This window comes from Opisthocomus hoazin, chromosome 8 (genome assembly GCF_030867145.1).
Source record: "Opisthocomus hoazin isolate bOpiHoa1 chromosome 8, bOpiHoa1.hap1, whole genome shotgun sequence".
Lineage (NCBI taxonomy): Eukaryota > Metazoa > Chordata > Aves > Opisthocomiformes > Opisthocomidae > Opisthocomus > Opisthocomus hoazin.
Window position 1 is genome coordinate 3980200 of NC_134421.1, and position 25367 is coordinate 4005566.

At 46.1% G+C, this 25367-nt stretch overlaps 1 protein-coding gene across 3 annotated transcripts in view; it reads right to left on the bottom strand.

Annotated features, from left to right (window-relative positions):
• The window catches only part of DENND5B (DENN domain containing 5B), a 129237-nt gene that overhangs the window by 55910 nt on the left and 47960 nt on the right, over positions 1-25367 (bottom strand). For 2 of the 3 annotated variants that reach the window (XM_075427878.1, XM_075427880.1), the window contains exons 2-4: positions 21416-21481; positions 12746-12855; positions 6296-6962 (exon numbers count right to left, since the gene is read on the bottom strand). In XM_075427878.1, the coding sequence (XP_075283993.1) occupies positions 6296-6962; positions 12746-12855; positions 21416-21481 (843 nt within the window). The remainder of the gene's footprint in view (positions 1-6295; positions 6963-12745; positions 12856-21415; positions 21482-25367) is intronic. The other variant, XM_075427879.1, reaches the window with a different exon arrangement.

Consider the following 25367-nt stretch of genomic DNA (forward strand, 5'->3'; position numbering starts at 1 on the left):
AGCATGGTTAAGCCTCCGAGAGCGGGGCAAAAGTCTGTGACAAAGCTGACCAGGCGGCAGTGGGACGCGTGAAGATGCCCCTGCGGGCGCAGGGAGCCCCATGCTCATCCCCACGGCTGGGCAGCAGCTCCAGCTCAAGACCACTTTTGCCCGCCATGTTATTTATCTGGCATTAGCCACAGCTGGAATGGAAAGGGTTAATTTAACTTTCTTCCCCCAGTTCTCAAAAGGAAAAGATGTTTTATAGTGGAAACTAATAAGATCCAATTAAACCAAAGTGGATGGGGGGAGGGGGAGTGAATATAAACTGGAGGGGAGCAGTGGTACAGACTGGTACTATAGCTCCTTCTCCTTCTTTCCAGATGCTTTAAAAACCTGACTTTTGAGGCTTTATTACTTCAGCTAACCAAATAGAGCAACTTTTAATTAAAAAGCAGTTTCATCTTTTCACCTTAGTTAAAAACAAAGAGTATATTTGATTCTCCAATTATCCTGTCCAAGGACTTCTCCCCTTCCCGGGAAAACACGCACTGCGGTCTCCTCTGGCTGCGGTACTGCTGAGGCCCTAAACCTGGGTGTTGTTCACACCACAGACATTTTGTCCCCGTGTAAATTGCTCTCCACAACAGCTTCCCACTGGTTGTAACGAATATTAGTGTGGAGTGCAACTATTTAAATAACGAGGGGAAGAGCAAAGGTTTTCTACGTAACTATTTGGTATAAAAATGCCTTAAAAGGCACACATCATGCATGTACCCATTTTAAAAAACCTCCCCCAAAATAGACTTTGGAAGAAAGATCTTTCAGACACTACCTTCTCCCAGGCAATAACTATACATATGCATAGTCATTTGTATTATAATTTCTAAGACCGAAAAAAAATAATGCAAAGAATATTTCAAGCTTTGAGGAGCAATTGCTCAAGCCCTTTGAAAACGACTCGGGAAATGCTCAAATTTATAATGAGTAGAAACAGTCCAAGCTCTAAGCAGTTTATCTTTGTCTCATCCACATGCTCCCTTCTCCTGTTTAAATCCCTCGAAAGGCAGACATACAAAATGGATTGCTGAGGCTTCTGCAGAGCCCACAGTTTAATTCCTCTCTCTCCAGCAGACATCTCACACTGGTGGTGTTTTGTTACTGATCCTTGGGAAATTCCAGCAGCTATCGCGGAGCCTTCAGAACTTGGACACTGCTGGAAGCCTGGACGTTCACAGTACCCTTACGTCTATACAGCTGCACAGGAGAGCTGTGCTCTGAACAAAATACAGGGCACTTGCAAGAGTATTGATTTCCATGACTGAATAAACTGTAATTAAACTACAACTGAAAATCCTTTCATAAATGGAAGCCTGTAAGCTGCAAGCTGACACAACGCTATGTATGTGCTACAGCGTTGCCTTGTTTAGTGATAACGAGTATCATTTTTTACTCCTTTATTGCGAGTCTCGTAGTTCTTATACGCTTCCATTGAAAGTCACAGGAACACATTATCCAAGCTTTGATTTTTAGAGGATGAAGTTTTCTAAGGCTGCAATCCAAAGACTGCACGCTGAAGAACTGCAGGGAAAAGATATCTAATCCTTCCCCTTCATTTTCAAAGCGCTGCTGGTTAAATTTGGCCCTACTTAAGCTTAAAAGTATTCTCTCTATGCAGGCAGATGTACCCTGAAGCCACAGGAGCTCTGCTCCTAGCGCTTTCAGGTACAGCTTTCCCCATCACCTTTGCGGGCCGAAGTCGGCACTCAGAGCAGTTACATCCACCCACCAACCACGGTTTTTGATGAACTCCCTGGAAGTCCACGCTGTCTCCGTTAACAGCAAGGACTCGTCTTTTCAGCCTCACCATTTAGGCGCAAGCACAGGTTCCCAAGCTGTCCTCGCCTTGCTCTGCGCTTCGCCCTGACGCTGCCACAGCACCGTTTGCAGCTCCCACATCTTCAGGCTGAAATGCTTTGGCCATAGGGGATTTTTCCCCAGAAGGACATAATCATCCACACCAGCGTTTCCCTAACTCCGGCTGGTAAAGCCACTGTGATGGCTCCTTCGCACCAGGCTACTTTACAGTTTAAACCATAAACTGGAGAGAAATTAAGGATTAAGGTAGCTGCCTGCAGTCCAAAATATTTGGGAATGAAAGATTAAAAAGGGAGGTCAAAAAATGAGCTTAACATTCCTTCACATCAGTCTCTCCACCACTCCACTTGACCACCACAGCTGCAAAGGGAAGTCACAGTCCACTGCAATCCCTTCATTTTCCCAAGAGAAGGGACACCACTCACCCATAAAACACCATGAACAGAGCAACTAGATACCCAAAGTTGACAGTAGGAGCCACAATACAAACAGCTACCGATTGGTCCTGTCCCCACTGCAGAGCCACTCTCATCTTGTGCTGGGAACGCGTCCAGGGCAAGCTGGGTAAAGTCACCCAACACCCGCACCTCTTCATTTAGTTGGATGTCTTTGTTCAGGCTGCTGGAAACACTATGCCTCAGCTACAGGGTTAAAAATAAACTGTTTCATCATCAACTCTTTAGTTCACTATAAATAAAAAACACTCCAGAAAAGCCAGTCCAGTCTCTGTGCAACCTTCCTGCCAGCCCTTCCCTGCTGTTATCACCAACTCTGTCAGCAACCAGGTGCAACTCCACTTGACCACCATCCTTTCGCCACTACCCGTGCTTGCGTATAAGGTTTGGAACTAAAGCTGCTCAGCCAGTTGTTCTCAGTGTTTGCAGTCTTTATAACCCTCCTGCTCATTCTTGGCCACAAAAAGTACCTGCCTTTAGCAGACAGATGTTTAGTGAGAAGTTTCAGGTTCCCAGCAGATGGCAAGCAGGCTCACTGTATGGTCAGGGTTGTGCAACAATTTCTATTTTTCACTCAACATTCCAAAAGAAGTCTTTATTCTCTAAGAAGGGGAGCAAAATTTTTGGCAAGCTTGAATGAAAAGCTTCCTTCCAACAGGGCTAGGAGAACCGCAAGAAAATCATCTTACATTTCCCATACATGTTCTTAGCAGCTCTCTCACTGAAATAGTCTGGTGAACTGAAGTAGGTTTTGGTCCAGCGCTCTGATTTCTTGAGTATTGTAGCATTTGAGTGAATTCTGACCTTGGGTGAATAATGTTGTCTTGCTTGATCTTGCACCCTGTGGATGCAAGACCATCTCCTACTAATCTCTTGTTGAGTTTGGGAAGGCTGCAGCAAGGCCAGGCCACTGGAAACACAGTCCAGCGAGTCCATCCTCTTTAAAGCAGCAAGGGAAGGAAGGACAAATTTGCACAATCACTCCCTCATTTGTTACTTTGGAACAAGAGACCTAAGCCAAAAACTTCTTTTCATCTTTTGCCTTGAAGGAACCTGGGAATTAAGAAAGTGGCTCTCCCCGATGGCTCTCAAAGCAGAGAGAGGAGATTTCCGCAGCATCTAGCCTAGTTGTATCTCAAATAGGAAAAGAGACGCTTTGGTTTCTCTTTCAGGAATCGCAAAGCTGACATTGAAACGAAGCCAAGCACTCAGCTCTCAGGATATGCCAAAACTGAGGCTTTGCACTTGACCTCCACTCCACATTCCCCACCTCTGGGAACCAGCATTACGATGCTATTTACATAATCACAGAATTTCCCGAAGGCAGCTGTATGCTCTTCCCCATGCACCATCAAGTTGTGTCTGTATTAGATAGGGAAGTAAAGGTCATGTCAAGGACATCCCTGGATTCACCAATAATAGAAGGAGAGGGGGGGGGGGGAAATAAATCTGAGTTTTAGAGGGTGGAGAGGATTAATTCTCACTATCACATTTTTCTTTAAAAAAAACCCACAGTGAAAACAAACAAAACAAGTAAACCCTTTAATTATAGCCAGACATTGGAAACAAAACACCGATTTATCTAAATTCTGGTGGTACTGAAAATTGAGTCAAACTTATTTAGTGGATATTTTGTATCCATCTCAAGGACTACTACAAAAATAATGCATATGCAGGTTACCCTCCATTTGCAGAAAACATTCCTAAAATGTAACGTGACAAGAAGATTTTTCCTCATGCTACCAGCTGAAGTAAAAATTCTATTTTCAGCGAGTCCAGAACCAGGGACCAGGGTGGGAATGACAAGCAGGGATGGGGAGGCATCCCAGTGGTGCCGCTGCTTAGTATCAAACCCCAGTGTCAAGTGGCAAATGCAGCACTGTTCAAACCGAGGAATAACGAGGTAAGCACACACACAGCGAAGCAGAAGCGAGTGGAAAAGCAGCCTAATCAAACCTAGCAGCAGGACTTCTGCTCATACTTCAAACCGAGAAGAGATAAAGCCCTTCATTTTCAGTTCCTGAAAGCTAACCCCTGGAGTCCTGACAATCCTTTGAATTCAGTCATTTGCAGTAGTTCCACCCTCCTTCCACCTCCCCCGAACGTATTTCCCATTCTCAGTCATTTACTCATTAGTGATACTATTACACACTTACTGACCTTTTCTGTTATGGCAAACCCAAGCACTCACTTTTGCAGCCTGAGGTTCATTACCTGTACTCATTTTAGACAGCTTCCCATCCTCCCCCTCCTCTCCATTTCAAGCTGTCTGATTTTTGAGATGTTGCTTGAACCGTATCTCTTGAGTAGTCCAGGTATTCACCATCTTTTCATTCAAAGGTACGTGTCCCTGCTGGCTTCACGTCATTCATTCTAGCCTGATGACACCACCCTCCCCAAACTTTCTCCCCGAGGCACATTTTACTAATTTAAGGTCAGCATCACAGAAGCCATTTGGGAATGCAAAAAATTAGGACAAGTATCCAACGAGACTTACAAGAACCTCCAAAAAGTCTGGACAACCCCTTGAAAGTCAGCAGGAACCTGGAAACTTGACTTGTTGCGGCACTCTGATGCATGGCAACAGTTGTGGCGTACACCTTGTGGTACCCCAACTCCACCAAGGCCACCATGGCATCCTTCAGCGGGACAGGCTCTGTGCAAGCAACTTCTGCCAACGCAACAAGCCTTTGCCAACCGCAGCCTTAAGTGTCTGTCCTGGTTTCGGCTGGGATGGAGTTCATTTCCCTCCCAGCAGCGGCTGTGTTTTGGATTTAGTACCAAAAGAATGTTGATAACCCTGATGTTTTCAGTTGTTGCTATGAAATCAAGGACTTTTTTCCAGTTTCTCATGTTCAGCTAACGAGCAGGTATGCGGGAGCTGGGTGGGAGCACAGACAGACAGCCAAGCTGGCCAATGGAAATATTCCATACCATAGAGGTCATGCTCAGTTTAGCAATGGGGGCTGGCCAGGGGGCAGGAACCTGAGCTTCTCTTTTGCGTGAGTTTGAATCCTCTCTTTTCTGGGAGTTCAAACTTTTCCAGGAGTTCAGTCTTTTTCGGGAGTTTTGTGAAGTTTGCAAAAATCTGTGAGTTTGGGGTTCCGCAGTCGCTGCTCGGGGACTGACTGCAACTCGCTCATTGGGTGGTGAGAAAATCGCATTGGCTATAGTTTGGTTTGCATATTCATTATTATCATTATTCTTATCATTATTCTTATTAATATTATTAGCAGTAGTCCTTTCTTTGTTGCCTTATTGAACTGTCTTTATCCCAACCCACGAGTTTTCCCTTTTGTCCGTTTCTCCTCCCCATCCTGCTGGGGGACGGGAAGCAGTGAGCGAGCGGCTGTCAGGTCCCAAGTGTCAGCTGCTGGGTTAAACCACAGCAGCGCCTCAAAAAGAAGTACCAGCACCCTTGTCAGAAAAGTTCCCAAATATCTCAGGTAGGACTATGCCCTGTAACTCTGCTCAGTTCCAACCCAGCATTGAAACTTCAGCCTCTATGTGCTAAGAAAACTCTCAGTGCTCTAACCAGAACATACCCATAATACGGGAGGGAGGAAATCTCACCAAACTTCAGTATGCTGCTGAAATTTGAAAAAGAAAGTAGCAAGAATGTTCTCTGCAAGACATATTACCGTCTGCTGGTGTTTTTGCAGAAGATAGGATTAGTTTCACGCCGTCTCACAGCATGATCAAGGGCAATGTAAGGATAATAATTAAGTGAATTCTATTGCTAGCTGTCACAAGTGATAAATACAATGCATAATTAAACAAGCGGCACCTAGACTGCCTGGAGGAAATAATTATTTAGTGCTTTCATTAGGACAAACTCATTTCTCTCACATTTTTTCATCACATTCTCACGTTTTACAAATCTGTTAAAAATCAACAGCTTTATATCAGCTCCTGTGGCTGCAGCTGCCCAGGAACTGCCCGCTGGGAACAGACCCAACGTGCATCACCGGACGAGCGCCCACCTTGTGAGTACAGCAGGATCTGCATCTCCAGTAGAACGCAGGTGAAAACCTGGACCAGGTTCTCCAGGCCCAGCAGCTCGAAGACCTCCCTCAGCGGGTAGTCAGAGAGCGGCAGCTCGTTGGGCCCAGGTCTCTGGCAAATGATGGGCTCGTAAACCCCATAAAACTTCAGCGACCTGCCCGGGGGCGGCAGGGGCACCTCATAGAGGATGTTGTGGATGTAGCTCTCCAGGGGAAGAGGCGGTGGCTGCTGGGAGGTCACCGCCTTATAAAGCTGGATCAGGAACTTCTTGCAGGCTTGCATGAAGGGCAGAGGGGTGATGAGGCATATGCATTTGGAGACGTACAGCATGTCTCTGCTTATATCGTAGGAGTTGTACCGCTGGAGCTTGGCGAGGGACGTGGCATCGCCCTCGTCAATGCTGCTGGCCAGGGAGTCCATGCTGCACGAGGAGGAGGCACAGACACTGCTGTATTGCTCTGCGTTGTGCATCTGGTAGAGCGTCTGCATGGCCGTGCAGATCTGCTTGCTTGTGACCTCTTCGTAGAACGTGAGCACAAACCCATACGTGCGAGAGCCATCTTCTCTGGTGATGATGAATGAATGGAGCTGTGGGTCTCTGTTATCTGCCTGCGTCCTGAAAGACAGCCCTTTGGGCATACAAAGCTAAGAAAAGAGAAAAGAAGTGGAAAGAGTTACCTAACATACACTTTCATTTTGTTACTTTTGCTTTACAGGCACATTCTTTTTATCCACCCCACCGTAACGAGCCATTTATCATTAAACATAATCCCCCCGAAAAGCAGCCCAAGAACAAATAGCCTAAAACTGGTGCCACTTAAAGGAAGAGAAATGTATGCCTGAAAAAAGGAAAACCGCCTCCAAAATCACCCATCTATTATCTAATTACCACTTATTTTCATTACTTTGTAAAATTATTTTCACTGCTGAATAGCCTTTGTCTCATTTACTTAAGCATCATATAAAAACATCCAGTTTTGTTCTCACTCGCACACATTATGACTACAGCACTCTAAAATCAGAGAGCCAAGAGAGCATCTTGCACCACCGAATTCAAATTACACAGATTTCTTGAAGTCCTTTGATCTTCCCTAATTTTCTTACAAAAAAATAAAACAATTGACTAGCAGCTATTACATCTGCTTTCTCCCCTAAGTACTACAAGCCAGCTTAGACTGGAAGAAGCAGGAGAGGAGAGGGGAAGAGAAACACCCAAAAATCTATGAAAGCCTTGTTTTTGATTTACCACTCAGCAAAATCTTTTGCAGTGATTCTGCTACCCTGGGCGTTTCTCTGAAACGCAGCCCCAGTGAGAACTCGAGGCATTTTTCCAGGCATTCCTCAGGAATTCTATCAACCATCTAACACAAGATAACAAATATCCAGCAAAACATGCTTGAATGTGCGTCAGCACGAAACTCCCTATGTTCTAGCTAAACCGATACGTTTATAAACAAAGAACTAAAGCTTCCTTTGTCCCTTCCATCCGAAGAAAAGAAAAGAAGCGAGGGAGAGCCTTCACAGTGCTCCTGCTGTTCCAAAAAGCAATGCTAGAAGCCACCTTCGGCAAGGGATGTGAACCTACACACGACTGAACGCTTCCCCTAACGTCTCACCTTGACCAGGAGTAATTTCTTCTGATGGTGGAAGAGGTCAAGAGAAATAATTATACATTTGAAGGCACATCCTATCCCAAACTTCACCAGTGCACCTGGCACTGACCATTCGACAACCTGATAAAGCTGCTGCCAGCCCAGCTGGGATTGAGGCAGGTGATCCAGACTCACTTCACACCACGCTAGCGAGACCCTACGTTATCTAGGACAGCTCTCACGTATTGCTCTAAAGGTAACGTACAGGGCAGTAAGTAGCCTGGATTTGGTAGAAGAACTTAACTCAATTGATGGGCTTTGCTGACATAAACCATGAAATTGCAGCTTGAATCATTTTTGAATCGCAGGCACATTTTCATTCAAAAGGTTTATAGTTTTTATTGAGGCATTAACAGTAGTGCCACGGTTAAGGCTTCTCCAACAAAAAAGTAGTAAAGAATCCTTGTTTCACACTTCATTTAAATTTATTCTGCACAACCAGTATCTCGACCTCATTTTTTGGCAAGTTTGCTTAATAAAAATTTATTTGTAGAATGTGTGCATTCGACAGCAGCTATAGCCTTCTCAAATCTGATCAGCCTGAAATCAGAGGTTTTTGTCTCAACACTATCAAAGATTGTATTTTCTTCACTTTACAGAAAGATACCTATATGCAAATCATACATACTAGTACACTCAAGAACAAAGAAGCTTCAGGGAAATTCAGAGCAGCCGAGACAGTTTCAGAAGGCTGCGTTAAATACATTTCCTCCAAGTCTTGATTCTTCTTCCCTCGCCCGTTACATACTGAGTACACGCACACACAGGGACACCTCGACTGCGTCTCAGCTACAGCCCGGCATACGCAGGACACCGGCGTTTCCAGACCCTGGCTGCAAACCCCGGCACACAGCCTGGCGCTGTCGTGAGCCCTGCAAGCAGACGCAAGAAAAGGCAGAGAAAGAAAGAAGCTGGGAAAGCACCAAGGCAGGAAAGAACCACCACGAGTCACTTCAGAAGCCAAGATCAAAAGGAAGGGCAGTGTGCCCTGGCTGCCAAGAAAGCCAATGGGATCCTGGGGTGCATCAAGAAGAGTGTGGCCAGCAGGATGAGGGAGGTTCTCCTTCCTCTCTACACTGCCCTGGTGAGGCCTCATCTAGAGTACTGTGTCCAGTTCTGGGCTCCCCAGTTCAAGAAAGATGAGGAGCTACTGGAGAGAGTCCAGTGGAGGGCTACGAGGATGGTGAGGGGACTGGAACATCTCTGCTACGAGGAGAGGTTGAGGGAACTGGGCTTGTTCAGCCTGAAGAAGAGAAGGCTGAGAGGGGACCTTAGAAATGCTTATAAATATCTGCAGGGTGGGTGTCAGGAGGATGGGGCCAAGCTCTTTCCAGTGGTGCCCAGCGACAGGACAAGGGGCAATGGGCACAAACTGAAGCAGAGGAAGTTCCAGCTGAACATGAGGAAGAACTTCTTCCCTCTGAGGGTGACGGAGCGCTGGCCCAGGCTGCCCAGGGAGGCTGTGGAGTCTCCTTCTCTGGAGATATTCAAGACCTGCCTGGACAAGGTCCTGTGTAGCCTGCTGTAGGTGCTCCTGCTTCGGCAGGGGGGTTGGACTGGGTGACCCACAGAGGTCCCTTCCAACCCCTACTATTCTGTGATTCTGTGCTCATTTTCCAGTAATACAGAAAGCTTCGAATTTGCAGTTAATGCATGAAAACTTTCATCTTCGCGCCCTGGACATCAATCACTTCCCATCTCGTCTGTGTTTGTCACACGTGCCGCAGGACAGCGTTGGGCCAGCCTGGGAGGTGCTGGGCGGGTGAAAGCTTTGCCTGCTGGTGAAGCTGGCTGTAACAGCGAGAAGACAGCCAGCCACCTTTACTGCATCTGTGTATAAACACAGAAAACTATTCAGGGTTACTGATCAAAGGACAGGATTTTGGTTTTCAGAGCACTTTATATTTATACTTGAACATATCTATCAGCAGAAAAATGTGGAATTCAATCGTACTTGCAATAAGGCTTATAATCAACGTGGCTTGTAAAAAGAAAAGGAAGCTGGCACAAGGACAGGCAAAAAGGTATGAACTAGTCCACACCACATCTCCAGCAGTGATGAGCAGGAGATACCCAGAGGCAGTGTGCACACACAGGCTGCAATCCCTCCCTCTCTCCTCCCAGCCATCACCAGCTGCAGATATTTCCGAACCAAAGGTCCCCTCCAGACCACTGCCCATTAGCACCAGTTCACCTCTTCTCAGTGAGATCCTCTAGGTCACTTTTTAAGCCCCTGTGTATTTTTCACGTTCACAAGGTGCCATGGCAGCAAGCTCCACACCCGAACTGCGCCGCGGGCGAGGGGGTGGAGAGAAAGCTGCTTTTGTTTGTATTCAAGCCTGCTCCTTCAAATTACACCAGGGAACCTTTAATTTCTTTATTTCAGTACATGACGCGTTAAACGGACAATGCTTCCTTGGACTTTAGAAATATAGGCAAAGATTTATCTACCGGGATGAACCAGAGGGCTAAAATAGGAAGTTTATTTCCAAAAAAGATTTCACTTTCCTCTCTCCTGAGAGCTTCAGTTTGGTACAACACATTTCTTGTGGAATGGCCAGAGAAGACAGTATGTGACATTAGGCAGGGACAATCACAAAAAGCAGGGGGGGCAGGAAGAAATGCTTCCCTATTAAAGAAAACTCTCTGTGCTTTGAAAGGGAGAGAAAACATGACTCATAGGCAGAGTAATTTCTTGGGACTTCGGGGGGTTATATTTAAAGCGACAGGATGGTTTCAGAAGGCAATTGAAATTCCTCAGGCATCCAGCAAAGCCAGAGTTCTCACAAGTTAACCTTCAAGGATTTATGCATTTTTCTCTGAGGAAAATTGCTTCTGGAAGCTCACATAAAGCAAACACATAGGCAGAACTAATACAGCAAGGCAAGATCAGAAAGGCCAATAATTGCCTCAAGGGATTCTGCGGAGGTGGATATTACTTTAAATGATGTTTCAGATCAAAACAATAAAGAAGTTTTCCCAAAGATGATTTAAAAGACCATTAAATACTGCTACTGTTAGTAAACGCTTTTTTCTTTTCTCTAAGACACATTGCAAATGAAAGATGTGTTCTTCATCTATTTGATTTCAGCTGAATGCAGCTCATTTCAATTATTTTATTTTAATAGGTCTCTTGCTGGCTTTGGTATTCCATTTTTGTCCAATAATATGATCACACCTCATGAATACCAGACATTTTCAACTGTAATGTGAGAGACAAATACCGCAGCAATGCCAGCTATTACCTCTTGCTGTCACATTCCCAGTGCACATCCCACATCAATTCTCTGAACACCCCCAATTCAAAGGCATAAGTAGCCTTGGTAGTTATTACCATCTTAACTGTGCTGATGAAGCATTGCTGCGAGTCCTTCATGCCTTCTGCGTACGCAAAGTGATGTGGAGACCCGCCCAAACACAGCACCTTCTCCCATCAGAGCATATTTGGAAGCAGAGGACAGAAACCCCCGGCTGCCATCGAGCAAAGTGACTGACACTGGTAGCAGGCTCATCTCTGCCTTTCGATCTATGTGCAGGGCCAGAGTATCAGCTCTCTGTGTCACTGCTACTTCCAGCTCCTGGGTTTTTATGTCAAATATTTGGCACCATGTTAAAAAATAAAACTCAGCAGAAATTGAGATGAACTTCAGATTTCTACATCTTCATGACTGCGTAGAAGTTGCAAATGCATTTTTGCATTTGCAGAAGCCATTTTATTGTGAGTTTTATGTGCTCCCCCGTCTCACCATCTCCTGGGTCAGGGCCAGGAGGTTCTCTTGACTTCATACCCGCACCATACAGTAAGGTTGGTTCTGTTTTGAAGTAGCTAGTATGTAGCCCTGCCCTCCTCAAATGCAAAGCACATCTCAGATAGATTGAGGGGAAGGGGTTCACTCATTTTCCAATTTTGAGTTAGACCCAATACAGGTGGAATCGGTAATATTGTTTAATGTTAATATTGTTTAATGTTATTATTACAACCAGTTACTTTTAAATTATAAAATGCATAGCATTTTCTGTACTGGGAAGCTTACCTCAAATACCAGTAAGCTGTTGCCTTTGGCAGGACTTGTTCTTAACAAGTGCTTTGGTGATTTTGGGAAGATCCTTTGAATATCAGCTCTTTGGGAAAAATTTCACTGGATCATCCATCTTTCAGTTGTCACTACCCGCAGATAAAATGCCAGTAACTCTCTTCCCTCTCCCCTGTTCATGGGATTTAGCCACGCAGACAAACTCACGTCAAATTTAGTGGAGAGAGATGTACAGAAAACACATTGATGCAGAGGTGTCATTAGAAGTGACCACCCAACAAAAGCCGTGGTTTAGGTAAGTTCCAGCTTCTCCATAAAGATTCCCCTCTCCCTTGCTATATGCAGCATGAAGTTTTCTTATACTGAAAAATTTCACACATATTACTATCTTCAGAACTCCTTGGTTTGCCCCTTCCCAGCCACGGATGTGTGTGCTGGGTGACTACACCCCTTCTGACCCAGTCACTGAGCTGGCGGTTAGACTTGTTCCATCACGCAGCAGACTTCACTAGAACGAATGAGGGAAACGCAGCATTTTACTTTGGTTGTGCCCGAAAGTGTTGTGTGTTTTCACACTACCTCTTCCCCTACAGCTTTCCAACCAGCATACCTAGTGGGTGCTCTTAGTCCCAGCAGCGGTGTCTGTTCATCGCATCACAAGGGATGGCTGTGAACAACCCAGGAACGATGCGAGAGCTGAAGGGGTCAGAAAACAGCTTGAAAAGGGAGTTTCTCTGCCTACCATGTTGACGGCATCCTGGTCGAAGGGGTTCCACTCGATGTTCTGAGGATAATGGGCCAAAACTTTGGACTTGAAGGTTCTTCTTAAAGGACTCTGGTCGAAATTCTCTCCTGCAACAGATGAAGAAACAATGACTTGTCACAGCAGTGAGGGTTGAGAGCGAGCTGGCCTGGGCAGCTTGCTTTCACTCTGGGTTGTTTTTGTGAAATCTGAAGGGCATTTTCACTCCTAACAGATGCACTGCTTATAAAAGAGAAACAGAAAAGATGCACTTTCAGTCTGATCTTACCCTCACAGAATCACAGAATAGTAGGGGTTGGAAGGGACCTCTGTGGGTCACCCAGTCCAACCCTCCTGCCGAAGCAGGGTCACCCAGAGCAGGCTGCACAGGACCTTGTCCAGGCGGGTCTTGAATATCTCCAGAGGAGGAGACATTCAAGACTCCTTCCCACAAAATCTTACTACAGGTGCAACACAGCTTCCAGTTTAGCATTCACTGCACGGCAGAATTACTGCTGGAGTTTTATAGAAGGAGACCCTGCAACCAACTGAATTCTCCACCTTCCCCTACAGCTTCAATATCTAGAGATGACTTAGACACAGAATGAGCACTTTCCCGCAAGTTTGTTAGAAACTGTCTTACAGTCAATAAAAAGTATGAGCACGTCCCAACTACTACAAGTTACTCAAGGGTTCATTACAGATCTTTTTTGTATCACAAACCCTGTGTAGAGATTGAAGATTTTTTTTCCTGAGTCAAATTTCAAGGACAGGCTTTTTCCACACAAAGAATCCAGCAAGTGCAAAGAGGAAAACTGAAATTACAGTTTCAAGCAGAAATGCATCCAGTTATCAGCATACAAATAGTGTCTTTCACAGCGATATTGGTAATGGAGTTTCCACCGCTGGACAGTCTACAGTACAGAACACAGCAGTCAAAATAAGAAGTTCTTAAAATCTATTAATTATATTACCATCTACCACACTTATCTCAGACATCACAGAATGACAGAATGGTCGGGGTTGGCAGGGACCTCTGTGGGTCACCCAGCCCAACCCCCTGCCGAAGCAGGGTCACCCAGAGCAGGCTGCACAGGACCTTGTCCAGGTGGGTCTGGAATATCTCCAGAGAAGGAGACTCCACAGCCTCCCTGGGCAGCCTGGGCCAGGGCTCCGTCACCCTCAGAGGGAAGAAGTTCTTCCTCCTGTTCAGATGGAGCTTCCTCTGCTTCAGTTTGTGCCCATTGCCCCTTGTCCTGTCGCTGGGCACCACTGAAAAGAGTCCAGCCCCATCCTCCTGACACCCACCCTGCAGATATTTATAGGCATTTCTAAGGTCCCCTCTCAGCCTTCTCTTCTTCAGGCTGAACAAGCCCAGCTCCCTCAGCCTCTCCTTGTAGGGGAGATGTTCCAGTCCCCTCCTCATCCTCGTAGCCCTCCGCTGGCCTCTCTCCAGTAGCTCCTCATCTTTCTTGAACTGGGGAGCCCAGCACTGGACACAGCACTGCAGATGAGGCCTCACCAGGGCAGAGCAGAGGGGGAGGAGAACCTCCCTCGCCCTGCTGGCCACACTCTTCTTGATGCACCCCAGGATCCCCTTGGCCTTCTTGGCAGCCAGGGCACACTGCTGGCTCGCGGTCAACCTGTCAGGCTTCTTGCTTTAAAGACTACAGGTAGGTCTTTCCTGTTCAGTTCTTTCCTCACCTGCGAGAGGTGAATGGGGTGAAAGCCTTAAGTTCACCATGTCAAACGTTTTTCACCAAACCTTATTTTGTACTCAAAGGCTCCCTTTGGGTCTTCCTAGTGTTACCTAGATACTTTTAAAAATATAATTCTCTTTTCTTTAAAAAAAAAGTTATTATTTCTCTTTATACTTAAAGACAGAACCAATATTTCATTCATGTTTTTAATGAGAGGTTATTTGGGATGAAAAAATATTCAATTGCTTGGCAAGCTCTAAAGGCAATCCAGTGCTCCTGCAGAAAAGTTAAATTATGAGTCACTAACATCCCTGACCCCTCTCTGAAGGCAACACGGACTGCAGGAGTGTAATTTGTGCTTGCTGAGTTACATTTGACAATTCAGCCTACAGGCAGCCAGCAGCCTTCGAGCGATGTTGCAAAACTCATAGGTCAAGAGTTACCTGAAGGTTTCTGATGCCACAGCCACTTGGCACGTGCCCTTTGCTCCTTGCGAAGCACAGTCTACACAATCCTTTGGCTCAGAGTGAATTCATCCAAGGACATTTCTATACTAACTGATACTCAGAGGCAGAGCTGCTCAGCCTTTGCCCGGCAGAGCTTAGGATCTGCAGATAATCGAGGGGAACGCAAGATAACAGTGAACAACACAGTTGCAACTCACAAGGTAGAAGTTACCCAGGCAAAGCTTTAGGAGGGTTGAATCATAGAATGGTTTGGGTTGGAAGAGACCTTAAAGATCATCTGGTTCCAACCCCCCTGCCATGAGCAGGGACATCTCCCACCAGACCAGGTTGCTCAGAGCTCCATCCAGCCTGGCCTTGAACCCTGCCAGGGAGGGGGCAGCCACAGCTTCTCTGGGCAACCTGGGCCAGTGCCTCACCACCCTCATGGGGAAGAATTTCTTCCCAATATCTAATCTAAATCTGCCCTCTTCTAGTTTAGAGGCATTCTCCCTTGTCCTATCACTACACCCCCTTGTGAAAAGCCCCTCTCCATCCTTCCTGTAGGCCCCTTCAGGTACTGGAAGGCTGCTCTAAGGTCACCCCGGAGCCTTCTCTTCTCCAGGCTGAACAGCCCCAACTCCCTCAGCCTGTCCTTGTAGCAGAGGTGCTCCAGCCCTTTGATCATCTTCATGGCCCTCGTCTGGACCCGCTCCAACACATCCATGTCCTTCTGATGTTGGGGGCTCCAGAGCCGGACGCAGGACTCCAGGTGAGGTCTCACAAGAGCAGAGTAAAGGGGCAGAATCGCCTCCCTCACCCTGCTGGCCACACTTCTCTTCATGCAGCCCAGGACACGGTTGGCTTTCCGGCTTCTCACCCACCAGTACCCCTAAATCCTGCTCCTCAGGGCTGCTCTTGAGCCACTCTCCACCCAGCCTGTCCTTGTGTTTGGGATTGCCCCGACCCACGTGCAGGACCTTGCACTTGGCCTTGTTGAACTTCATGTGGTTCACGCAGGCCCACCTCTCCAGCCTGTGAAGGTCCCTCTGAATGGCATCCCTTCCCTCCAGCGTGTCAACCGCACCACACAGCTTGGTGTCGTCGGCAAGCTTGCTGAGGGTGTGCTCAGTCCCACTGTCCATGTCGCCGACAAAGATATTGAACAGCATATTGAAAACCATTTGCCATGCCAAGAAAGCCAATGGAATCCTGGGGTGCATCAAGAAGAGTGTGGCCAGCAGGGCGAGGGAGGTTCTCCTCCCCCTCTACACTGCCCTGGTGAGGCCTCATCTGGAGTACTGTGTCCAGTTCTGGGCTCCCCAGTTCAAGAAAGATGAGGAGCTACTGGACAGAGTCCAGCGGAGGGCTACGAGGATGGTGAGGGGACTGGAGCATCTCCCCTACGAGGGGAGGCTGAGGGAACTGGGCTTGTTCAGCCTGAAGAAGAGAAGGCTGAGAGGGGACCTTATAAATGCCTACAAATATCTGCAGGGTGGGTGTCAGGAGGATGGGGCCAAGCTCTTTTCAGTGGTGCCCAGTGACAGGACAAGGGGCAATGGGCACAAACTGAGGCACAGGAAGTTCCGTCTGAACAGGAGGAAGAACTTCTTCCCTCTGAGGGTGACGGAGCACTGGAACAGGCTGCCCAGGGAGGTTGTGGAGTCTCCTTCTCTGGAGATATTCCAGACCCGCCTGGACAAGGTCCTGTGCAGCCTGCTGTAGGTGACCCTGCTTCGGCAGGAGGGTTGGACTAGATGAGCCACAGAGGTGCCTTCCAACCCCTACTATTCTGTGATTCTATGAAATCCCTAAAACATCTTCCAGGCAGAGGGCAGAACCCGCACTGTCTCTCTGGGGCTGCAGTGCACACCAGGGGCAGGTGGAGGAAGAGGAGGCCAAGGACAGGCATTGCTCACACCAACGCCAGCCGGCCGCTTGGGCAGGGATGGGAAGCGGAGGCTTACACCGGATCTCCCCTCCGTGAGGACGCGCGTAGCCAGGCGGAGATTCCTCGAGAGGTGTTGGTCTGCTGCGCTGGGACTGCACCTCGGCCCGCTGCAAGAGCCGCTGCGCCCCGTGAGCGGGGGAGCCCACTGCAGGAGAGCTACCCAGCTTCCAAAGGCCATCAGAGAAAGGGTGTCAAAGTCTTTTCCTACCCAAGACAGCTCCGAGATTTTAAGGATACAGGTATTTTTATCAAATGGCTCATTTTTAACACAGGATTTAGACACACTGCAGCATTATTCTTTTCAAGCGCTATCTCTGCCTCACTTGATTTTGGTGGATAACTAAGGGGGAGAAAAAAAAATAGGCTTCTACAAGGACATTTTGTACTTGAGAGGAGAGAAGGTCCGAGATGACGCAGTGCTGCAGCCGTATTTCCTGGGGCAAGAATAAATGGAAGCAGTAAGACGTGAGGAGCTCTGCCAGGGGAATCCAGCCCACTTCTACAATTGCTGAAGGCAAACCAGAAATCCAGCAAAAGCGCATGCATCATAGAAATAAAGAAAAGCGCAGGTATCAGCTCAACTGGATCAAATTAAAAGACACGTTGGGATTTAGCCGATTAGCTTGTCATATCTGCCAAACTGCACCAGACTTGCCAGTAGCTGCTGCGGCAGTCCAGAGCACAAGCTCCAGGGAGATGCTCTCCACGCTCGGTTACAAAGCTTGGACTGAAGCACACAAAACCAGAGACCATTAGTCTACTACAGAACGTGGCAGCAGAATAACCTCTTATTTGGGTCCAGAAGTTCTTTGCAGAGGTATTAAAGATACAATGTCACCCATCAATTCCTCAAGTTGCACAAAACAAAGATCCCAACCAGCAAAGCCAGGGAAAATTCTCTCGCCAGGTATGCACTTAAACATACTTGGCAACATTTTTGATTCTTAATATCAAACAGTAATTAACATGCTTGCATAATCAAATAAATATGCATGGGGTTATTTCCTAATTAGGCCTTCAATCTTTCTCACATCTGACACAGTTTACCTTGCAACTGTGAATTAGCAGAAAGGCAGATATTTGACGCTAAATTTGTTTGGTTGCTTCTACTAGAAGTTCAAAGACCATCTAGACGACTGCAAGTTCTCCACCGCTAACAGAAAGTCATTGCTGGAGCCCAAATTTCTTTACAGGTTTCCTTTTTCGTGCTCGGGAAAGCCCCGCCTGCAGCACGCCAAAGACACGTGGCATCTCGAGGGACGTTTGAGTGGGACAGCGAACCACCTGGCTTTCACCTAAATAACTTCCACGTGCGTCCTGAAGCGGAGCGTTACATACGGGACAGCTTTACCTGACTGTCCTCCTAGCACAGCCTAAGCTTGCGGTGGGGCAGAGCCAGGTGCTGCCTCGCCTTTAACCTGTCCTCTGACATCAGAGCAGCACTGGCAGGCTCTGGAAGCACAGACTGCCCAGAGAGCTCCTGGAAGGCTTCTCCATGGGAAAACTCCCTTCTCTCCTAGTTCGGTGGCTCAGTTACCAACCAGCCCCACCAGATCAAGTTGTGCTTCTTTCCAAGCTAAAGCTGTATCGCTGAGGACATCAGAGGGGGAAGGCCTTGATTTTTTGCTGTTCTTGCTATTAAATATCCTTCATCTCATTTTCTCTATAAACCACCCCCCATCTTGACAGGCAATATGAGATACTTGGCAGCGTCTGGAACCAGTGGAGAAGAACAAGGCGTGTTTGCCAATAAACCACCGTAATCATGAAAAACTCAGGGTTTCAATCAGGTTTTGGAACTAACCAGTAATTTTTATGCTGTTGCAAATACTCCTGCGGTTGTTCAGATGACAGACTCGCCTAAAAAGTTTTGTTTATGAAGCACAAGCATTGCTTTAAGAAATCCATCTTCCCAAAACCAGCAGTAACACTGTCCTAGCCGGGTGGCAAAACGGATTTACTTTATCCAGAGAAGTAAATGGCACCAATAACTTACCTTTGCAGAGTCTCTGCAGGGTTTGCATTTTACTACTCCGGTGGTTTTAAAAAAAATATAAATTAAAGGTAAAACACACACAGAGAAAATACAGTTTTCTCAATCAGTGATCACAAGACAAGAGAGAAGAGCCAAGAAATCACACTGGAGTGAATCAATCGGTCATTAGCTCGAAAGGACCCGATATCACACCCTCCACACCAAGCTGCCTCCTGGGAAACCAGGCAGAGGAAGCTTTTTGAGGAGATACGTAATTTTGGGAAGAAACAGTACAAGCATACGACAGAAAGCAGCCCGCATGTCAGGGTGAAATGTCATCGTTCGGCCAAACTAGCAGGAAAGACTCTGACTCTCACCGAAACGAGACGGGAGACACGGAGCGTGACAGCTCCACGCTGACAAGCAGCTGGAAGAGAACCACAGCAAGCAAAACCTTCTTGGCATGTGAGAGAAGGGATCTGGGCTGAAGGGTGCCTGATATTATCAGCTCTCAGCCTTGGTAGTTCTGAACTGCTGAGTCACACGTGGCAAATAAAATTTATTAAGCTGTTCTTCCACGCAAACAGTAAATTTTCATTAGATCTACTTTGTGCTTTTAAGTGTTCGCTTGCTAACTTCCCAAACACGATTAGCAAGGCACATTAAAAATGAAGCAAGAATCAAGTGTGAATTGAATCCATATTCTAAAATATTAATGGCCAGACAACAGTACTATGAATACAGACAGAAACATCGTATTTGACGCGTGGTACCCATTCATGCAACAGCACATCTCAGTGCAAGCTGCCTCTGAGGCAAATTAAAAATTTGGTTCTGAATGGAATTCTTTCGCTTTCATGATATCTAAAAAAAAAATCATTCAAGTATTTTTCAAAATTGTGTAAAATGTGTTAGACAAGTTCCATTTCAATTGGATACTACATCCTGTGTAACAGTACTTTTAAAAAACTTGTGCCCTCCCTTTAAGGCAGTCATTTTTAAAGGGATGCTTAGTTTCAAATTAAAAGCAAATGGTGAAGTGACAGATGCTAGATCAAGAAAAACCATGCTAATTTCATTTCAAAGTGAAAAGATTTCTCAAAATTAGAAAATAAGCATGATCTATGTTTTGGATAAAGGACGCAATTACTAGGGAAATGCAGCTACGGCTGTGAGGTCATCAGTCATGATGGCTTTCATACGAGTGATCATATTTAAAAACTTAGTGCTCTTAAGTTTTAAGCAGATCTGTTTCAGTTAATTATCACAGCTATAGAGGCATACAAAAACATGTACCCAATAGGCAGAGGCATCTTCCACCCACACCCTCTGGTCCAGGGAATGCGAGCTATCTGTCGCTCCTTCCACACTATGGAACGTAGACAGGAATGCTTGTGACCACAGCAATAAAAATATCTTTTATTCCTTTGGAGGAACGTACTGGGAGCACAACTATGCACAGTACTGCACCTCACGGCGACAGCCTCTTTCATGGCTATTTCTAATTAAAAGTGCACATCCAGCTATGTTCTTCCCTGCAGACTGAACTTTGTTAAGCTTCTTGGGTCACTGGACGTCCCTGCACGAGAGGCAAGTCCTGCACCACGTGCGAGTGAGGAAACAACATGGGAACAGGAGTAACGGGGCTTGGCTGGGGAGCAACTAAGCTCTTCATTGTCAGGTTCAGGAACTGGTCAGTTTAAGTAGCTCAGCAGCCCTGCTCTGTTGCTTTGCTTCTGCGCCTCACCGGGACGCCAAGGTGGCAGTGGCAGGCTAGCCCGAGTTCAAGGACATGACCTCCAAGGCATTATTTCTGACCGCGTATTCTCATCATCTTACAGCACAGCAGGGAAATTAGATGAAAGGGAAGACTGGAACAAGGCAGACAAAACGGGTTTGGTCCCAAAATTTTAAAATCTGGGTTATCTGTAAGACGATGGTGGCTTTTTTGAGGGGCTGGGGAGGGGGGCAGGGTCTAACCTACCTCTTGCTTGTCAATATGTAAAGGAATTGATGGATCATACTCGAGCAGGAAGCTGTAATGGGTTGTATAGCCTAGCCGTACATCTACGTAATTGGGTGCTTTTTTTTTGAGTGGGGGGATGGTGGTCTGAACGAACCTCATTAATAATGCTATTTAAATCTAGCCTGCAAAACACGCTTCCCTGAGGTGTCAGGAACCTTTGGGTCTCTGCAGCAGAAACTGGTGGAGCTGGGCCTTCCAGTACCCTTTGTCCACAACTCCACATAACTAAGTCCAGTCAGATTTCTGGATCAGTATCCTCTAATGTAGCCTCACACAAGATCTTGTGCAGTCTTTATCAGGCACACAAAGATCTACCATATCGTATATCCACCAATATACCTGACAACGCTAGCGGCATTTTGATGGAGAGGGGAAGCACACCTGCCAAGAGAGCTTCAAGAAAAAGATTAAAATTTATCAGATCTTGATTTAAATTACATAAAAGGATGAAAAAGATGAGGATTTTTGGTTTTGTTTATAAACTCTGAATCTTAATTTGATTCAAGGGGAGCTGGAAGACAGAAAATAGAGTGAGAGAGGGCCTGGTGATTGTTTTGTCCTTAACCCCTCTTTACCTGAGGTTTTGTCTGCAGTATCTGAGCTCTTGCCATGGAGATCTGCTTCTAGCCATTTGTACAAGACTACACAACATAACAAACAGAGATAAAAAAAAGCAAGTGTGAACAAAATGAAAAGACATACAAATGTACTGGGGAAGGGAAAAATGTGAGGCAGACATTAAACACTCCCCCTCGCAACCTCTGTTCCCCCCACTGCTGCCACAGGGTAAATCAAACCCTCCACAACCACATTACTACAAAGGTGTTGAACGCATTGACAGACATCGTAGAAATACTTGTCAAAATTAGTAACAAGATTAAATTCTCGGTACTTCAAACAGCTTCCCTATTATGAGAGACAGCTTTGTTCATATCTTGAGCCGTTGCAGAGCCTGTGAAACTCAGGGGGAAAAGCCACCAGTTCTTTAACTGGTGTTGAACTAAACCCAAGAGGCTTTCTTTAGTACAATACTGTTATCCAAGCTGTTACACCTTCAATGCTGTCCTGCATGGCATTTTCAGGACTTTCTAAAGTTACCCAACAGTTCGTCATTTTTGTCTCATAATTCGGTGTTTTTAGACAAAGATTTGAATAAATAAGCTGTGTTTATAACTTCGATGAACAACTTTAATCTATTCCAGTAACAGCTGCCCCAACAGGCACTTGTAACGGAAGAGCTTCCCACTAGTACATCTAACTGAGGCTTCTCCCAACTGGTTTGCTCATCTCCTCCAAAGAAACATTTTCACAGATGCCACAGCATTCCTTCATCAAAAAAAAAACATCCCATTTGTGTGCTACACAAAGGCATTACACAATCCTCCTCAAGTTAAATCTGTTTTTATAAGCCTGAGTGCATATTAAAGCCGCAATACCATTGAACTCTCTGGTCATTCATTTTCACAGAATCACACAGAATGGTCGGGGTTGGAAGGGACCTCTGTGAGTCACCCAGTCCAAACCCCTGCCCAAGCAGGGTCACCCAGAGCAGGCTGCATAGGACCTTGTCCAGGCGGGGCTTGAATATCTCCAGAGAAGGAGACTCCACAGCCTCCCTGGGCAGCCTGGGCCAGGGCTCCATCACCCTCAGAGGGAAGAAGTTCTTCCTTGGGTTCAGCTGGAGCTTCCTCTGCTTCAGTTTGTGCCCATTGCCCCTTGTCCTGTCACTGGGCACCACTGAACAGAGTCTGGCCCCATCCCATTTTGTAGGTGTAAATGCAGAGTATTTCCTCTACGACCTCCTACTTGAGCTGTTAATCCAGGGATCAGTTCAGAGGACCCAGATAATTCTGCCAAGGCTGTATTTTCCGGGAAGGCAGCCCTTGGCAGAGGGCACAGGAGCTCTTTCAATAAAGATTTTTAGATCTCAATTTGTATTTTAGGATAATTCTTTCATTTCTTCAGAAGGCACCTACAGATAACCCATATTCAAGTCTGCAGGACAAGGTTTTTCCACTCCAGGTGTCTTAAGCTATTTCACTCTACTTCTGAGCTGTCTGAACTAAAAAGTTGCACAAATATTTAAAGTGAAGGAAACAAAACAAACAGGTACCAAAGCTGGAGACTCCCCTTGCTAATGGCTTATACCCACAGTGCCTTTAGGAGCCTCTCCGCCAGGCTGCCCGCACAGCTACCCCCAAAAGTCCTTTACAAATCTATCACTGCAAGGGAATTTGGCACCGAGCTTCCATGGACTTCGCCACCACCTCTGCAACTGGAAGAGCAAAAAGGAAAGACGTAACCACCCCTGAAGGGATTCCCAGCCAGATGCACCAGGACAGATTCTGGTTTTGCTACCCATTACCCATAGTCATCAATCATAGCTAATCAGTCACAAAAGTGATGTAAACTTCTGCACAAGAAATAGAAGTGACAGAATATCATTGACAATGGCAATATAAATACGGAGCTACGAACACTGCTGTACCGTCTAATTCTTTATACAAACACAATGTAATGGAATACGACTATTGCTGCAAACTAATTACACTTGGAAAAGGCTCAGTATTTCAAAAGTCCTTTTAAAAAGGAGATTTGTTCACCTGAGTTACCGCACAGGTCTAAATAAAGAGAAAAATGCTAAAAAATAACCAGCAGTTTGCCATCAGCCCTTCCTTCTGACCTTGGTTAAAATCTTACTCTCTGCCTACAGAGTAACATTATACAGCCCCCACGCTGTCAGCTTCTTAAAATAGCCCCAGTCCCAGCTGCCAACAGACCACAGGCACCCCACTACACTAGCAAAGAAGCAGGAATTACACCATCCCTTTCACAGAAAATTGCACCATAGTCTCGTGAAATTGTGACTTAGATTATATCAGTTTCGGTGACTTTTTGCACTGGGGTGGGGGGAGTTTAATAAAAAGGTACCAGAGGCACAGGGCTCCTACACGACCACCTCAGGGTCTGTCCCCAGAGGCTGGAATGGATTAGGAGGAAACAGCGGAGCGGGTATGAAACTGGACCCATACTTCTAAATATCAGGAATTATTTACCTCTCGGGCCTTTATTTGTTCTAGAAATTAAGGTGTGTGGAGTTTACTTCGACTGTTGGTGCTGCTTTTCCAAGCACGGGCTCCTGATCCACTGCTGGGCAGCGTGCGGAGAGCGCGCCCCAGAGATCCTTGGTCTATCCTGTTTGTATACAACAAGTGGCGTATTTTTCTTTTTAATTGCATTTTTATATTCAAATCTGCTGTTCTTTTTGAATCCTTGCTATGGAATGAATAAGCATTCATACCCATAGAGAAGACAACTTCAGCAATAATTAAAAGTTCATTTAAGTTTCATACATCATCATTCTTAACCTGCCTGCTCTTTGATTAGTTACACAGCAAGTGAGTAATGAAGCTGAAGGGTTTGGAATCCATCTCTCAGTTCCCCGAAGAACATTAACAATGGCAGAGCAAAAATGTTCAAGCAAGAGCGAGACACCAGCTCTGGTCCTCAAACACAGCAGGATGCCAGAGCCTGTACGGCGAAGAGGGTCCCCGGCTTCGGAGCAAGGGCACCTGCCTGCAGGCTTGGGCTGACCCACCAAGGAAGAAAAGGCATTTTAGATGCCATCACACCCTCCGTGGAGTTCGGATGGCTTCCTGCTCACTGCAACACCCGTTTCCCACTCCTCATTTCGCACGTTCACCTCCCTGCACGGACTGAATGCGGAATGAGGCATCCAGTCGCGCCTTCTGCGCAGGACTCCTTTCACACCTGCATTTTCTGTTAAGTTACAAGGGCAGGATCAAGCTCAAGAGCACCCGATTTCTGCGTTAAAACGTGACGCCACATTCTCAGACCGGTTTTGGAAACGCACGCTCACAACCCTCATTTTCAATTGAGATGAACCTTAAAGCGGGTTTTGTCCTTGTACTGCCTCTGTCCCAGTGGACTAAGATCTGGTTTATTACAGTTGGTATTTCTGGAGATGAGAAAAGGAAAAAAAAAAAAAAAAAAAAAAAACAACAAACAGCAAACAGCCAGAACTTGTCATCCTAAAAAACCTAAAAATCCCTGTACTATTACCGTTTTGGTCTGCGCGTAAGAATGCAGGAAACAAAGGGGAAGTTTTCAGTAAATTTTGGCTTGGGGCTTTTTTAGTACAAGAACAAGCAGCTTTATTTTTATTCTTTATTTTTCTAACTACAGTGAATTCAGTTATCTTTTAAACCAGGCTGTATTAAGACAGATTTTTGTTTTTTGAACCACTCTGCAATGCACGCAATATCATGTACCAATATTAGTCCCCTTGACTCACCAGGATGGGAAGTTCCAGGTGTTTTGTTACTTGAAGTTAGCAGCAGTCTCACCAAAGCTGCATTTACACAACAGCAGAGTGTGAATAAATTCACTGATAACACCTTCTGCCACCCTAATTAAGCTTGGCTTGCAAATCAGTACAAGAAAAGTAAGCAGCTTAATTTGGCCGGGACCATTTTCAGCACTAATCAACTTTGACACAAACAGAGC